The 17670-nt window shown below is 50.5% G+C and overlaps 1 protein-coding gene across 5 annotated transcripts in view; it reads right to left on the reverse strand.

Moving 5' to 3' along the window:
* NKTR (natural killer cell triggering receptor) overlaps positions 1–17670 on the reverse strand; it is a 492868-nt gene that overhangs the window by 230589 nt on the left and 244609 nt on the right. For all 5 annotated transcript variants that reach the window (XM_086941096.1, XM_086941095.1, XM_086941094.1 and 2 more), the window contains one exon: positions 5593–5751. In XM_086941096.1, the coding sequence (XP_086797222.1) occupies positions 5593–5751 (159 nt within the window). The remainder of the gene's footprint in view (positions 1–5592; positions 5752–17670) is intronic.

The following is a 17670-nucleotide window of genomic DNA, read 5'->3' on the forward strand; positions in this document are numbered from 1 at the left end:
CCTCGACAACCTTTGCCAGCGACCTTGATGGGTCGACGACCTGTTTTTGCTTGGTCGGCTTCTACGGATCCGCCATTTTCGGTCCGAAGAATGGGACGTCGATCAGTTTCGGTTTCTGTTTGGTAGCTATCACTTTTGGTTTCGATTTTTCCAGATTTTGGTAATGTCATACCGATGGCTCTTGTGATATATTCGTAGCCAGGCTTAACTGCGGGGCTATAGAATCGTCGTTCTGATCTTGGCTAAGGCCTTCCGGCGATGCCTCGACCTGAGTCTCTGGATCTGAACCTGCGAATATATTGGGCTCCGTACTCACGGGCGGCCCAGTGTCCTCTCCGGAGTCGTCCTCGACGGCTCCTATGCCTGGATCGTCGTCCCCTACCTCGATGATGGCTTCTTCGTCATCGACGTAGTAGTTGGAGTCGTGTTCAGAGCCATGCTCCGACTGCTGATCCGAGTCTCCCGGCTTAATGATTTCTTTGTCATCTTCAAAGATGTTCTCTGGCTCAGGCTATGACTTCTGCATCATCTGCCTCACCGCACGGCGAACCCAAAGAGTCTTTTTTTACCTAAATTGAGCACAAGCCAAGCAGTCGGCTTCGTTGTGTTCAGGAGATAAACACTTATTACAGACTGGGTGTTTATCAATGTGTGGGTATTTAGAGTTACAGTTGGGGCATCGCTTGAAAGGACTTCGTTCCATCGACGATTGGCCCTGGTGTCGAGAAGGCCACGCGGCCCGATTCGACGTCCTGAGTAGAAAGAACAGGAATAAGTTGTAGTTACCGATCGAAGATACAAAACCGACGCCCCGACGGATCCGCCATTTTCGGTCCGAAGAATGGGACGTCGATCAGTTTCGGTTTTTGTTTGGTAGCTATCACTTTTGGTTTCGATTTTTCCAGATTTTGGTAATGTCGTACCGATGGCTCTTGTGATATATTCGTAGCCGGGCTTAACTGCGGGGCTATAGAATCGTCGTTCTGATCTTGGCTAAGGCCTTCCGGCGATGCCTCGACCTGAGTCTCTGGATCTGAACCTGCGAATATATTGGGCTCCGTACTCACGGGCGGCCCAGTGTCCTCTCCGGAGTCGTCCTCGACGGCTCCTATGCCTGGATCGTCGTCCCCTACCTCGATGATGGCTTCTTCGTCATCGACGTAGTAGTTGGAGTCGTGTTCAGAGCCATGCTCCGACTGCTGATCCGAGTCTCCCGGCTTAATGATTTCTTTGTCATCTTCAAAGATGTTCTCTGGCTCAGGCTATGACTTCTGCATCATCTGCCTCACCGCACGGCGAACCCAAAGAGTCTTTTTTTACCTAAATTGAGCACAAGCCAAGCAGTCGGCTTCGTTGTGTTCAGGAGATAAACACTTATTACAGACTGGGTGTTTATCAATGTGTGGGTATTTAGAGTTACAGTTGGGGCATCGCTTGAAAGGACTTCATTCCATCGACGATTGGCCCTGGTGTCGAGAAGGCCACGCGGCCCGATTCGACGTCCTGAGTAGAAAGAACAGGAATAAGTTGTAGTTACCGATCGAAGATACAAAACCGACGCCCCGAAGGCCTTTTGGCCTTTAAGAAAGTTATAAATATATTTCCAAACTCGAGTAACGAAAGTACATCCGAACCCAATGGCGGAAAAAAACAATCTGAGGATGGAGAGGATGCCCATGCGCACTATAGTCCAGAGGAGGAGCCACCTATCTCGTGATACTTCGAAGACTCTTCCAGGACAACAATGTGTAATCATCCGGACCCAACACTAGGCAGAGATCTATGCATAGATAGGAATTCAGCAGCCCACATGCCTCGAACATAGAATTCTACTTTTCAAGACAGATTGATCAACAAGCAAGCTGGATGAGAATTACTTTTGTTACAGGTTTGTGCAAAGATTCAATTACAGTTGACATCACTTTTTAACCCCTTAAGTGCTGCGCACGTTCACCGGCCGACGGCACCACTACCTCCGTAGTGCTGCCATCGGCCGTTGAACGTTCGAACTGCACCTGCACAATGGAACGTCCAGCACTGGAGCTGGACGTTCCATAGCAGTTATGAGGTTAATTACTTTTTCTACTCAGTGTGATATGCCTAGATATCACATTTGACATTTCCTTGATAAAAGGTGAGTAAAACATTTTTTTATCAAAACACAGTTTGAATAAGGGGTCCCCCAGGGTCAAGGATGAACTCAAAATGCACCCTCAGCGGCATTAGGGCGGCCGGGTGCAGAGTGCTGATGCCCAAAGTTAGCCTATGGGGTTGTCTATTGGTGGCTGATCTCGATAGGGCCACACGGTTGGGGGGAACAAAGCTCCTAGGCTTAAGCTCAGGGCAAAGGGGGATCCAGGTTAGCACTCAAGGTGCACCCACAGCGGCACAGGGGGTGCAGGGTGCTGTTTTGGCTTCGGGTGCCCTGTTGTTTTCAATGGGAGTTGCAGATTTTGGGTTTTGACTGCAGGCTCAGTCCAGGAATTCTTCCAGATGAACCAACAGCTGGACAGGCAAGTTGGAGGGCTCGGGATGTAGGTGCACCTTAGGTCCTCTTCTCCAGGGTGCAGGGCGGCTCGATGCAGGGGTACATTTTGAGGTCAGATTTCACCTTAGTGGGCCACTCACGGTTGGGGGGGGTCTTTGTGCAGATACTGCAGGCGACGTCAGGGAGTCCTGCAGAGGGTCAACCCACAGTGGACAGACTATGGAGCTTAATAGACCTTGCTGGGACCGGTGGGCCACTCTGACTAAGGCCATAGGCGACGGGTGCAGTGGTGGTTCCAGACATGGGTTTCTATGTCTTTAGCGGGCTTGGAGCCTTTCTTTGGAGATTCTTTTGAACAGAGCTGCTGTTCACAGGACATTCGGTCTTTGTTCAAGGCAGTAAGTCTTCCCAGGGGTTCTGGAGGTTGCTGGATGCAGGATGAGGTGACTTTTAGTGCAGGATCGCTAGAAACTGAAGATGGGCCGGTAGGGCTGGTGCCAAGTCAGTTCTTCTCTGCAGTCTCCTCTGCGTCTTCTTTCGTCCTTCTTCGTAGGTTGTAGGCATCTATACCATATACTCTTTATGGCTTTACTGTACTTACAATGTCTCAAAATGGACTTAGACACTGTAGGGGTTAAGTGCTCATGTACCTGTACTCTCACCCGTAGCATAGTGCACCGAGCTGGTGGGTGTCTTACCTATACCTTAGGCAGTGGGTTGCAGGCATGGCACACATATGTGTGCCATGGCGACTCACTTTGTTTATGCACTAAAACATGCAGCCTGAAATCGCAGCGTGTGTGTTAAGGTACAATGCCTCTAACGGTGGCACAATATGTGCTGCAGCCCTTAGAGGCCTTCCCTGGTCACAGTGCCCGTGGTACCCAAGGTACCTTTTATACAGGACTTACATTTGGCCAGAGAGGTGCCAATTGAGGGTACAAAAGTACAGTTTTGGGAAAGAACACCGGCCCTGGGAACCTGATTGGCATGGACCAGGGCACGTCAAGTCAAAGTGCCTCAGAAATCTGGCAAAAAATAGGGGGGTTACTGAAACCGAAACCCACTTTCCAACAAGGGGTGCCCCCATCTTCAAGATGGTTCGGACTAAAAGTTGTGCTTCACCTCACTTCCTTAGGGATGAGGTAGGCAGAGGTGAGCACACCTCCTATCCTTTAGAATTTTACTGCCGCTTTTCCCACCCAAAGTGGGGTGTAAACCAGGTGCTGCAACCTGCTGCTAGCACCAGAGGTCGCATTATAAAGGTGGCAGGCCTTTGAAGCTCCCCTTTCCGAACAGCATGTAGCACCTTGCAGGGGCATAGAACTGAGTGTCAGTGGCCCAGAAAGGAGAGACACTGTATGGATTTTTCCTTAGGATAAAGACTGACATCTAAAAGGTTTCTGGCTCCATGTGGTGCACAGCATGCAGCTCCTCCCTTTCACAATACTGCTCTCTCTGTGGCCAAGAAGCATTCTGAAATGAAAGAGCTGTGGGATAAGAACCAGAAGAAGAGAATGAAATAGAAGGGACTATAATATCCCTGCCCCTCCCTTTTCAATACACATCTCTTATTTCATTTCTTCTATTGCTGGGGTTGAAGGGATAATGTAAGGTAAGTTGGGGGGAGTTGGGTTGATCCTCCCGTCTCACTACCTATCCATCAACATAAAACAAGTTTAGGGTACAGCGGGGCATGGCTAGCGGGAGCAGTGACAAATGTCCTTTTTTTTTTTTTTTTAACTACTAGATCTTTATTTTTAAGATGCTCCTGTATCCTCCAATTGGGAAGACTATTCAGTATTGCATTATACTGTTTATTAAATACAGGAAAGAAAGAATGTGTGCATTTCCTTCTCTGGTATCCAGTGGTTTTCCTGTTCCCACCCTACCCACGATGGGGGCATTGATATGACTATCTTTTTGAAGTGGACCCACAACTGTATTGCTACTAGTCATTCGGAAAGAGGTAAGCTGGCTAACCAACTGTTTGGCTTTTTTTCTAAGCATTCATTTTCGCCACTTTCTACCCTAACTTCCCAACAATGTGCCCAACTGGCATGACTGCCTACTGTAAGTACAATTGTGAGGGTGTATTTCGCCGTCCTACATGTAATCATGGTTGTATAATTATAATATTTTGTTTTTCCTTTGGGAATAAGCCTTCCTTCTGAGGAAGTGTTCTCTATTTTGGCCATTGCTGCAAGCAAACCCTGTGGCTCTCCGGTCTCATGTTTTTTGCTAATGGTTTCCTTTCTTTCAGTTCACATCTTAGAGTTCCTCTCAATATTCTAGTCTTGTTGATGGCCAGCATCTCTCAAGGGGTCGAACCATTGACTATACCCATATGAACCTTTTCTTATTTATTCTTGCCTGTGCTGAAACTATTATCTTTATCTGAGCAACTCAAAGACTTGGGTTACCTGGTCATTTCTTCATGCTTTATACAACAGTTTGTTGTAGGAATCTCTTGAGCACCTAGCACGCTATTTCACTATCTATCTTTTTGCCACTTGCATTCCTTTTGTATTCTGCTCCAATACAATTGTGTGTTTCTTTCTTAGGATGTCACTCAATAAATGCTTAGACATTAATTGTATATGGCATTTACTGTTCAGTATAATTTCAGGAACCACTGTTCTGTCTCACTTCTCCAGCCTAGGTTCCTGTGTGACTTATAGGGTACCCCCTGATGTATCTATAGTCAGCACTAACTGAAAAACTGATTGGCTTCTCAAACCACAAGAAAGTTTCAGTTTGTGTTACCTTATTAGATGACGAGACTGACACCAAAAGAAGAGTTTATCAGAATGAGTCATTTTAAATGAAGGTTTGACTACCACCACCAGCTCGTAGAGAATGGGTGCAGAATCACTTCTGCTTGCTCATACTTTTGGAACTCAACAGGTAGTCCGACAGTAGCACTGGATGCATTTTTTAGAAGAGAAACATTTGCACCATCAACAGACATCTCCATAACCCAGCCTAAAGGTCCTGTTACAGTAAACCGGCACAGTTAAACCATTCTTAATGCAGTTTTGGTGGCAGCTGCAAAAAGAAAAGAAAAATTATTCCAAAAAGGAAATATAATCGTTCTGGCTTACGGTTCAGGCTCAGAAGTGGTAACAGGTACAGCTCTTCTCAACAAGAACTTATTTTCAGGCACTGGAGGGATTTCTTCAGGCCGTACAACTAGTTTTTCTCTTTTTGAGTTCAAATCTTTTGATGGCTCCTCATTCAAACTGTTTTTAACAGAGTGGTGGCTGTGGAAAAAAAGGCAAAACAGTGTATTGTTTATTCATTAGAATGTTAATTTGATGCACGGAAACAAACATTTTAGTGCACAGTTCTATGGTCTTTGTCCTTACTATAATTGCATTCAAAAGTGGGAATTATGTTTCCCTGTGGTATGCAAATTGAGAGTCAATGAGGGTGAGCAAGTGTGTCTGTGTCCCTCTTCCCTTAAAGGCAGACTTCTGGTCAAATAGGTGGCATAGACTGAGGTTGTCTGCTCTCACATTTAAGGAATCCATTAGGTGACTGACAACAAGCCAGAACTCTTGAGCATAAGCCTTCGTACAAACCCCTCAATTTCAGCACTTCTAGGCACAGAGGTGTGAGCCAAGTCATCCAAGTATAATGGTGTACCACGTACTGGTCACATTGTCCTTAAGGACATGTACTGATTGTTTGCGGATGAAGGGCAGGAACTTCTTTAAGACAAGGAGGATCACTCCAAGCCCTAGCACACTGATACTGCACCCCTGCTTCTTTGGGACCAAAGGCCACTGATCTCCAAATTCACCAAAGGTGCACCCCAACCAAGGATGGAGCCATCTACTACCTCTGTTGGAGGTGGACAGAATGGTTACCTGCAAATCAAGTGCTCCAATACTGACCACCCCCAAAGATCTTGTGTGGCCTCTGTAAAGACCTAGATCAGGTTGGTCAGAACAACCCACTGCTGAGCCCATGGGTAGTGGAGGTCCCACTGGAGGGCCCTTCATATGACATGTATTGCAGACCTTCAGAATTATTGAGACCAGGAAACTCACAAGACGCAGGACTGTCAGAGACGGAAGAAGTGCTACCTCCAAAAATATCAGTATTATAGCCTGCATGTTCGTCTGAGGAGGAAGGAATTCTGAGGGGTGTTCTATCCAGCTCTGGTCCGATATAAAAGAATGTGCTTAGAGGGCTCTAGATGAGAGTTTGGCAAGTTGTTGGAAAATTGAAGAACAGACACTGCCTCTGAGAGCTGGAAGGAAGAGAGATGTACAAATAGTAGGGATATGCTCTCCAGAAGCCTGATTTTGTGTTTTGGGGCAGAGATGCTGAAGAAGAAATATTTAGGTAGATCCAAATCAGACACTGGGTCTTGGACCCTACTGTAAAAACCAGCCACAACAATTGACTTCATTAGAAAATCTACTTCATGAAAAGATTAGTTCTATTAATTTAATCCCCTTGGTATCTAAAACCTTAGTAGATACTAAGAAAAACATAAAAAACAAATGTAACTTCCAGATGCAGGTTGTTATGATGGGACTAGGAATCCAACTCTTTAAAAGCAATAGAAAGTCATTTTTAAATGATAGCAGATACGCCAAACATGTGCAAGGCAGAGAATGTACTTTTATTCTCTACAGAACCCATAACACTTCGCTCAGACTAAAGACTGGTGAGGTTTAATATGAGAATATTTTTGGAGGTAATGTTGTGACAGGGTTTAGGAGACATTAGCAGATGACATGCCTGCAGATAACTTCAAACCTAAGGATCAATAAAGACAAAGAGGCAGCAGGGTTAACGGCAACTGCACTACCTAGGCTAGTCACAGGATGTACTTTATACCTTTATTGCCCACCTCAAATGGCCAGCTGCCACATGACCAGAAATAAATGCAAAGAAAATGGTTGATGAGAAGCAGTACACACTATCAACAGAGTGTGCACAGCAAAGTTTGTTCAGCAGTTGTTCTGGGTTTTGTTGCATGTCTTATTTTTCACAAGCTCTTTGTACAACTGTAGAAACAGTCAATGCGTTTCACCCTAACGAACAAGTTACTTACCTTCGGTAACGCTTTTTCTGGTAGATACTATATCTGCCTGTGGATTCCTCACCTTTTGAATATCCCTCTTGCGTCAGCAACATTCGGAAATTCTTTTCGTAGCCTCGCGCCGACGTGGACTTGGACGTCATAGAGACATGGCTCCGCTCGCGACGCCGCTGACGTCACCGACGCCTACAATAGGCCCACGCCGGCGTGATGACATCGGTTCCGCCCTTTTTTCCGTGCCATCGAGGCACACGGACGGACCAATGACAGTAGAAATATACGTAGTATACACAATACATAATAGCCAAGGAGAAACACACAGTGTGAAGCAAGCGCAAGAAAGCAATGGAAACATCTCCTTGACATCACAAAATATATACATTACATTACAGTAACTCTGGCATAGAAGAGTGGACAACGGGGAGGCGGGTGGGTCAGTGAGGAATCCACAGGCAGATATAGTATCTACCAGAAAAAGCGTTACCGAAGGTAAGTAACTTGTTCTTCTGATAGATACATCTGCCGTGTGGATTCCTCTACTTGTGAATAGAGTCCCACAGCAGTCCCCACTCCCGGAGGAGGCTGTCCACTCTTCTAAACCAGGAAATCCTGAAGGACAGAGCGCGCAAAGTGACCCTCCCTCCTCACTTCGGTATCCAAGCAGTAATGCTTCGCGAAAGTGTGGAGGGAAGACCAAGTTGCCGCCCTACAAATGTCTTCAACAGGAACACCTCTAGCCAATGCTGAGGTTGACGACTTGGCTCTAGTGGAATGAGCCCTAATACCCTCTGGAGGTTCCTTACCGGCCAAAGAGTAGCAGATCTTTATACACAGAACGATCCATCTTGACAAGGTTCTCTTATGGACCGCTCTTCCTTTCTTGCAGCCAGCAAATCCAACGAAGAGCTGGTCATCCAAACGACAGTCTTTAGTTCTGTCCAAATAAAAAGACACCGCCCTTTTGGGGTCCAGACGGTGCAACCTCTCCTCCTCCTTGGAAGGGTGCGGGGGAGGATAAAAGGTAGGGAGGGTAATGGATTGACCAAGGTGGAAAGGAGTCACCACCTTAGAAAAAAAAGCAGCCCTGGTCCTTAGAACCATTCGATCAGCATGAATGGTCAGGAAAGGGGGCTTGGAACTAAGAGCTTGAAGCTCACTCACCCTCCTTGCCGAGGTTATTGCAACAAGGAAAACTGCCTTAAAGGTTAAAAGCCTCATAGGACATTTATGAAGAGGCTCAAAGGGAGCACCAATCAGAAAGGTCAAGACAAGATTCAAGTCCCACTGAGGCACAATAAAAGGAGTAGGAGGGAACTTATTTATGAGGCCCTTCAAAAACCTTAAAACTACCGGAGACTTAAAAAGAGAGGGCTGGTCAGGCAAACAAAGAAAAGCCGACAGCACCGAAAGATAGCCCTTAACCGTGGCAACAGCAAGCCCTTGCTGCGCCAGAGAAAGAGCAAACCGGAGAACAACAGACAAACGGGCTCTCAAAGGGTCAATATCATTCTCACCACACCAAGCGACAAATTTTGACCATCTATATGAATAGACAGTCTTAGTGGAGTCACGCCTGGCTGACAAGATGACATCCACCACATCAGGCGTGAGAGAAAAGGAAATCAGGTTGCCCCGCTCAATCTCCAGGCATGAAGGTGCAATGTCTAGAGGTGGGGGTGTAGACCTGCCCCTCCATCTGAGAGAGGAGGTCTGCCCTGAGAGGGAGACGGAGCGGCGGGTGAGAGGAGAGGTGGAGTAAATCTGTATACCACACCCCTCTTAGCCAGTCCGGGGCGTCCAATATAACTTGGGCCCGGTCTTGGCGAATCTTCCTCAGAACCCGAGGAATCAAGGGTATGGGAGGAAACGCGTAAAGGAGTTGATTTCCCCAACTCAACTGAAACGCGTCCCCCAAGGCTCCTTGCATCGGATACTGGAGACTGCAGAATGACGGGCAGTGAGCATTCTCGCGAGTGGCAAACAGGTCCACCCGAGGAGTCCCCCACGTCCGAAAGACGTGACGAACCACCTCTGGGTGAAGCCTCCACTCGTGGTCGGCAGAGAACTGCCGACTGAGACTGTCTGCTCGCACGTTCAGAACTCCGGCCAGATGATTTGCCATCAGACAAATGTCCAGACCAGAGACGCAGAGCCTCTCTGCAGAGACACTGCGACCCCAACTCCTCCCTGCTTGTTGATGTACCACATCGCGGTCATGTTGTCCGTCAGGACTTGGATCGACCGACCGCGAAGGGAAGGGAGGAAGGCCTTGAGCGCCAGACGTATCGCCCGCAACTCTAGAAGGTTGATGTGAAGCAACCTTTCCTCTGGAGACCAAAGACCCTTGACCTCCAGATCCCCCAGATGAGCACCCCACCCTAGAGTGGATGCATCTGTTATCACTGTGGCCACCGATGGAGGTAGATGAAAAGGCTTTCCTTGTGACAGATTGCCTTCCACGCCCCACCAAAACAGATCCGCTGCAGTTTCTCTGGAGATCCTCACTGACTCCCCGAGATCTCCGTTGTGCTGATACCACTGCCTGCAAAGACACCACTGGAGTGCCCTCATGTGCCAGCGTGCATGGTTGACCAACAGAATGCAAGAAGCCATCAGACAGAGCAGGCGAAGGACCTTCAGGACTGGAACGACCGCTCCATTGAAAAATAAAGGAATCATTTCCTGAATGTCGCGAATCCTTTGAGGAGGAGGGAATGCACGACAAACAGTAGTGTCCAGTACAGCACCTATGAACAGGTTGCGCTGGGAGGGCACAAGGTGAGACTTGGGTACATTTATCGAAAAACCCAACCTGAACAACAACTGAGTTGTCTCTTGCAGATGATGGAGCACCTTCTCTGACGACTCCGCTTTGATCAGCCAGTCGTCCAAATAAGGTAACACAGGTATCCCCGACATCCTGAGATGAGCTGCCACCACCCCCATCACCTTGGTGAAGACTCGAGGCGCAGTAGTAAGTCCAAACGGAAGGACCGCAAACTGGTAGAGTTGCGATCCCACTGTAAAACGGAGATACTTCCTGTGCGACTTCAGGATTGGGATGTGGAAATACGCATTTTGCAAGTCGAGCGACACCATCCAGTCTCCTTCCAGCAGCGCTTGAAGAACCTGAACAAGGGTGAGCATCTTGAATTTCTCCTGCTTCAGATAGAGATTCAAGACCCTGAGATCCAGGATTGGACGTAGTCTGCCATCCTTCTTGGGAATCAGGTAATACCGGGAGTAGCATCCCTGACCCCTTTCCTGCTCTGGGACCACCTCTATCGCACCCTTTCGTAACAGAGTTAGCACCTCCTCTTGCAGAAGAGACAGTTGTTCCTCAGTGCAAAAGCCTTGACAAGGAGGGTAATTGGGAGGGAATTCCCGAAAGGGAAGGGCATACCCATTTTCTACAAGATTGAGAACCCAAAGATCTGATGTAACCAATTCCCAATCCTGTAGAAAATGGGTAAGCCGACCCCCCACCGGACCCACATGATCCTGAACAGCGGATCTAGGGCTGCTTTTCAGAGGCAGGGGGGTTGGAAGAGGTGGAGGAGGAAGAGGCCTGACGTCCACGAGGACGCGCTCTTTGCTTTCCCCTGTATGATCTGTACATAGAATTTTGCTGCTGCTGCTGTTGCTGCTGCTGCTGCTGCTGCTGTTGTCCTTGCCGGAAATTCCGAAAGGAGCGACCAAAGCCCCTGAACCTCCTGTTGGTCGAGAGCCTCTGATCTGGAGACCTAAAGACTTAGCAGTCGCTCTGCTATCCTTAAATCTCTCAAGGGCCGCATCAGCTTTCTTCCCAAAGAGACCAGAACCATCGAAAGGAAGATCCAGCAAAGTCGCCTGAACATCAGCCGAAAAGTCTGAGGATTTCAGCCATGCTGCCCTCCTAGTGGCGACAGCAGTGCCCATGATACGAGCCACAGAGTCGGCAGTGTCCAGACCACTTTGAATAACATGGCGAGCAGCCGCCTGAGTATCTAAGATCACTTCCTCAAAATCCGTCCTGTTGGCATCAGGAACTTTAGGAACCAGGACACGCAAAGAATCCATCAGGGCATGCACATATCTCCCCATCAGACAAGTGGCATTAGTTGACTTCAACGCCATGCTTGCCGATGAAAAGGACTTTTTTGCAACCTGGTCTTGTTTCTTCGCTTCCTTTTCACAAGGAACCTGGGGAAAGGCACTAACACACTTCTTAGAACAGGCAGCTTGAATGACCAGGCTCTCTGGAGAAGGATGAGAAGACAGAAAAGCAGGGTCCTCAGGTGCAACCCTGTACCTTCTCGCAACACTCCTAGAAACTGCAGGAGCCGAAAACGGTTTCTTTCACACCTCCATAATTGGATCCGTCAAGGCATCATTAAATGGAAGCAAAGGCTCCACCATGGTGCTCGGAGAATGCAAGACCTCAGTGAGGATATTGGATTTAAACTCCACCGTTGGCAAAGTCAATTGAAGAAGTTCAGCAGCCTTCCTCATAACCAGATGGTAAGGCTGGATATCCTTAGAAGGAGCACCAGAGCCGGAGGGCAACTCCCACTCCGGAGAGAAATCAAGACTTCCTGAATCAGCCAACTCCTCAAAACAGTTCTCCTCCAATTCACCTTCCTCCACATCAGAATGTGAAGCCAAGTACCATTGCTCTTCCAAAAGGCGTTGAGCTTCCCTTCTGGACCTCTCCTTCACACGCCTCGCAACCGGATCCACCAGCGTCTCCGTCGGATTCGGGGCTGACGCCGGTATCGAATCCGATGGCACAGAGGAAAGCCCTCGAGGACGATCTGGAGCGGGCGACGCCGGAGCCGGCATGTAAGGCATAAACGGAGCCGGAGGATAGGAGTGAGGAACTCCCAGGCTGTAAGCCAAAGGACCCATGGGACCCAAAGGTGCACCAGAGGGGTACCACGCCCTTGAGAAGACGCCATACATAGCGTTAAGAAACGCTGAAGGGTCCTGGCCTGGGGCAGGAAAGGGCGGCTGAAAACCCTCAGGCCGGTCCTGAGGAGGGATCGGATTCGGCTCTTCAACAGGCGCAGAATCCACATCCTCCCGAGCATCTTCCTCTTCCCGGGCCGGGGACGGCGCCGGAGACGGATTCGGAGCCGGAGAAGGATTCGGAGCCGGAGAAGGATTCGGAGCGGGAGTAGGAGACCGCCCATGCGACTCTGAAGGCGAGGCCTCACCTTCAGGCTCAGAGACATCCAGAGTAACCACCTTCGAACGTACCTTCTTCGGTGACCTCGACCTCGAGCCCGACTCCTTACCAGAACAACGTCGAGACTCATGTCTCCTCTTCTTATGTTTCTTCTTCGACTTCGAAACATGATCCGATGCCGACCTCAAAGACGACCTCTCTCGAGATCCAGACCTCGCCCTCTACCTCGCCCTTCGAGAACGAGACCTCGACGACTTCTCTCTCCCAGCCTTCATCTTCGCAACCAGGAGTTTGGCCTCTCTCTCCCTCAGGGCCTTCGGATTCATCTTCCGACATGAAGAACAATCTTCCACATCATGGTCGGAACTCAAACACCAGATGCAGTCATCATGCGGGTCGGTAATAGACATCATTTTACCGCACTCCCTGCAGGGCTTGAAGCCGGTCTTCTTTGAAGTCATCGTCGAAGAGACAGGATACAAAGAAGCAGAAATATGCAACAAAAAGGCAACAAAGTACCAGTTGGCTACAGAGATTCCCGATAACCGTTAGCGTCGACGACGCGGAAAAAAGGGAACTGATGTCATCACGCCGGCGTGGGCCTATTGTAGGCGTCGGTGACGTCAGCGGAGTCGCGAGCGGAGCCGTGTCTCCATGACGTCCAAGTCCACGCGAGGCTACGAAAAGAATTTCCGAATGTTGCTGACGCAAGGGGGATATTCACAAGGTGAGGAATCCACACGGCAGATGTATCTATCAGAAACACAAGTTACTACTTGTGTAACGATATATCTGTAAGAGACATTAGTTAGTGATAGATTCCTTACCTTAGAATATCCCTAGGCGTCAGACTGGATCCGGAAATTTTTGCGTAGCAGTACCCTTGCGTGTCGGTAGGCGTCGTCTGCGGCTCCGCGTCCGTCGTCGGCGCCGTGATGACGTCGTCGGAGTACTTAGACGCCGCCTCCGCGTGCTGACGTCAGTTCTTAGACACAGCTTTTCCGCGCCAAAAACGCAGAGCCATGTCAAAAACCAACACTGGTGCCATTGAAAGTAGGGCCCTGAAAGGGGATGACCTTAACCCTAGATATCGGTTCGCAGAACGGGGATGATGGGTGGGTCGGTAAGGAATCTATCACTAACTAATGTCTCTTACAGATATATCGTTACACAAGTAGTAACTTGTGCATCTGTAAGAGACACGTTAGTGATCGATTCCTTACCTTAGAATAGAAACCCCAGCAATACCAACCCTGGTGGTGGGTCTGCGAATAATCACACCAGAAAGTCCTGGAGGACGGAACGGCCAAAGAAGCCATCCCTCCGGACTTGGCTGTCCAGGCAGTAGTGTCTTGCGAACGTGTGCAGAGAGGCTCACGTAGCTGCCTGACAAATGTCCTGCAAGGGGACTACTCGACCCAGGGCAGTAGTAGTCGCCGTGGCCCGAGTGGAATGGGCCCTCAGCCCAACAGGAGGTTCCTTTTTAGCCATAGAGTAGCACGCTTGGATGCACAACACCATCCACCGAGAGTTGGTCCGTTTGTGCACCGTCCGTCCTTTATAGCGCCCACGTAACCAACAAATAGTTGATCATCCACCCGGAACTGGCGTGTGCGATCCAGATAGTATGAGAGCGCACGTTTTGGGTCCAGACAGTGGAGCCCCTCTTCCTCTTTCGAGGGATGCGGAGGCGGGAAGAAGGTGGGCAAGGTGATGGACTGCCCGATGTGGAAGGCTGTGACTACCTTGGGCAGGAAAGAGTGTTTTGTCCGCAACACAACCTTGTCCGGATGGACAGAAAGGAAAGGAGGTTTAGAGGATAGAGCCTGGAGCTCACTCACCCCCCTGGCCTGGCAGAGGTGATGGCAACCAGGAAAGCAGTCTTCAGAGTAAGAAGGCGGAGAGGACAGTTGTGAAGTGGCTCAAAGGGAGCGCACATCAGAAAAGTAAGAACCAGGTTCAAACCGACTGAGGCATCACGAAGGGAACAGGTGGAAACGTGTGTGTGATGCCCTTCAGAAAACGATTTACAATAGGGGACTTGAACAAAGATGGTTGATCAGGCAGCCTTAGAAAGGCTGAAAGGGCAGAAAGGTAGCCCTTGATAGTGCCCAGAGCAGAGCCCTGCTGGGCAAGAGAAAGAAGGAAGAGAAAAACCTCAGAAAGAGGGGCAGAGAGAGGATCCACAGCCTTTGCTGTGCACCATGCCACAAATCTGTTCCACCTGCAGGCGTATACTGACTTTGTGGAGGGACGCCAGGCTGCCAGAATGATATTACAGACTTCAGGAGGCAAGTCAAATAGCCTCAACTGTCGCAGCTCAATCTCCAAGCATAGAGGTGGAGACTGGACAGGTTCGGGTGGAGGACCGTCCCCTGTTGCTGCGACAGAAGGTCCTCCTGAAGAGGCAGATGAACCGGGGGATCCACTGACATACTGAGTAGCTCGGGATACCAGTACCTTCGTGCCCAGTCCGGAGCCACAAGGATGATTTGGGCCCGGTCGCGTTTGATCTTCTTCAACACTCTGGGCAGAAGTGGTACAGGCGGAAAGGCGTACAACAGACCTTAACTCCACTTGCGACGAAAAGCGTCTCCGAGCGAGTGCCGCCTTGAAAATTCCAACGCGCAGAACTGATGACATTGCGCGGTCTCTTCTGTGGGGAATAGATCTAACCAAGGCTCTCCCCACAGCAGAAAGAGGCCTTGCGCCACGTCCGAGTTCAGACGCCATTCGTGATCAGTCATGCACCGATGGCTGAGTTCGTCCGCCCTGGCGTTCAGAGAACCTGCCAGGTGTTGAACCACCAGGGTCCACGCCCTGATGTTCCAGCCATTGCCAGAGGCGCAGAGCCTCCTGGCATAGGGTCCACGACCCCACCCTGCCCTGTTTGTTGTAGTACCACATGGCGGTGGTGTTGTCCATGAACACCTGCACTACACTCCCTCGGACAGAGGGGAGGAATGCCTTCAGTGCAAGACGAATCGCCCGCAGCTCCAAAAGGTTGATATGGAGCAGGGACTCCGCCGGAGACCAGAGGCCTCTGATCTACGCCTCTCCCATGTGGCCTCCCCAGCCCTGGCGGGACGCGTCCGTCACAACTACGTGCTCCAGTTGGGGAAGGGAGAGGGATCTGCCGCTGACCCAATCGCGGTCCGTGAGCCACCACTGCAGCTGTCTCGCAGTGCCCTCCGAGATCAGGACATGGTCGGACAGGTTGCCCTGATGCTGGGACCACTGAAACTTCAGGTCCCACTGCAGAGCCCGCATCCGATAATGGGCGTGATGCACCAGAAGGATGCAGGAAGCCATCAGCCCCAGAAGCCGCAGCGTCAACCTGACCGAGACTCAGGATAAAGGCTGAAAGATCGGAATCAAAGCCCGAATATCCCAAACCCGCTGCTCGGGGGATAAACCAGAAACTGAGCTGAGTCGAGAACTGCTCCGATGAAGAGGAGCTCTTGAGAGGGACACAGGTGTGCCTTCGGCACGTTGATGGAAAACCCCAGCAGGTGCAGGAGATCCGCCGTCGTCTGGAGGTGGCTGACGATTGTCTGGGGCGAGCCCGCCTTCAACAACCAGTCGTCGAGGTAGGGGAAGACTGAAACCCCTAACCTGCGCAGATGAGCTGCGACCACCGCCATCACTTTTGTGAACACCCGTGGGGCGCTGGTAAGGCCGAAGGGGAGCACGGTAAACTGAAAGTGCTTGTGGCCTACTGTGAAGCGCAGGTAGCGCCGGTGGGCCGGCAGGATGGGGATGTGGAAATAAGCGTCCTGCAAGTCCAACGCTACCATCCAGTCTCCTGGGTCCAGGGCAGCTAAGACCTGAGCCAGTGTCAGCATTTTGAACTTCTCCTTCCGGAGGAAGCCGTTGACGTTCCGTAGGTCCAAGATAGGGCGTAGGCCCCCTTTGCTCTTCTTGGGTACCAGAAAGTAGTGGGAGTAGCAACCACACCCTACTTCTGGCCCAGGAACGCGCTCGATGGCTCCTTTGGCCAAGAGGGTCGTAACTTCCTCCTGCAGAAGCGGCAAGTGATCCCCCGATACACGGTGGTATTGCGGTGGCATGGCTGGAGGGGTCGTCTCGAAGGGGAGGGAGTAGCCCCTTCGGACGATTTGCAGCACCCACCTTTCCGATGTGACAGTGCGCCAGTGGGAGTGGTGATGGCGAACCCTGCCCCCCCACTGGCGTCACATGGGCCTGAAAGCACGGACTAGGAGGGTTTTGAGGCAGATGCTGCGGGGGAAGGTGTGGACTGGCCTCGCCGTTGTCCCCGACCGCCTCCACGGCGATTTCCACGGCCGGCACCGAGTTGTATGTTAGTCTGCGGTGCGTGGCTGGCAGCACGTGTGGGGGCGCCCCTTTCTTGACAACGAAAGGAGCGAAAGGCACCAGTTTGCTGGCGCGGAGCCGAGAGGCCCAAGGACTTGGCCGTAGCCCTAGAGTCCTTAAAGTGCTCAAGCTCATGGTCTGCCTTGTCGCCAAAGAGGCGACGGCCATCAAACGGCATGTCCATCAGTGTATTCTGGACATCCGCTGAAAAGTTGGCGAACTTCAACCAGGCGTGGCGACGAATCGCCACCGTCGTTACCACTCTCTGCCCAATGAGTCGGTGGTATCCAGCCCACGCCAGATGGAGAAACGTGCCGCATCTCGACCCTCCGCAAGGGCTTGGGCGAGTTTAGCCTTGACCTCCGCCGGGCATTGTGGCAGCACGTCCACGACCGTGTCCCACTGGGAGTGTGTGTAACGGCCTAAGAGGCATGTGGTGTTGGAAGACCGCAATCCCAAACTAAGGCAGGAGAATATTTTCTTTCCATAATTCTCATACCTCTTGGATTCCCGATCAGGCGGAGCCGACGGGAATGCGGTCTGGGAATTAGAGGCCTGGATGACCAGGTTCTCGGGGGTGGGGTGGGTGGACAGGAAACAAGGGTCGCCCGGGCCGGGCAG

Source organism: Lissotriton vulgaris, chromosome 10, assembly GCF_964263255.1.
Source record: "Lissotriton vulgaris chromosome 10, aLisVul1.2, whole genome shotgun sequence".
Taxonomy (NCBI): domain Eukaryota; kingdom Metazoa; phylum Chordata; class Amphibia; order Caudata; family Salamandridae; genus Lissotriton; species Lissotriton vulgaris.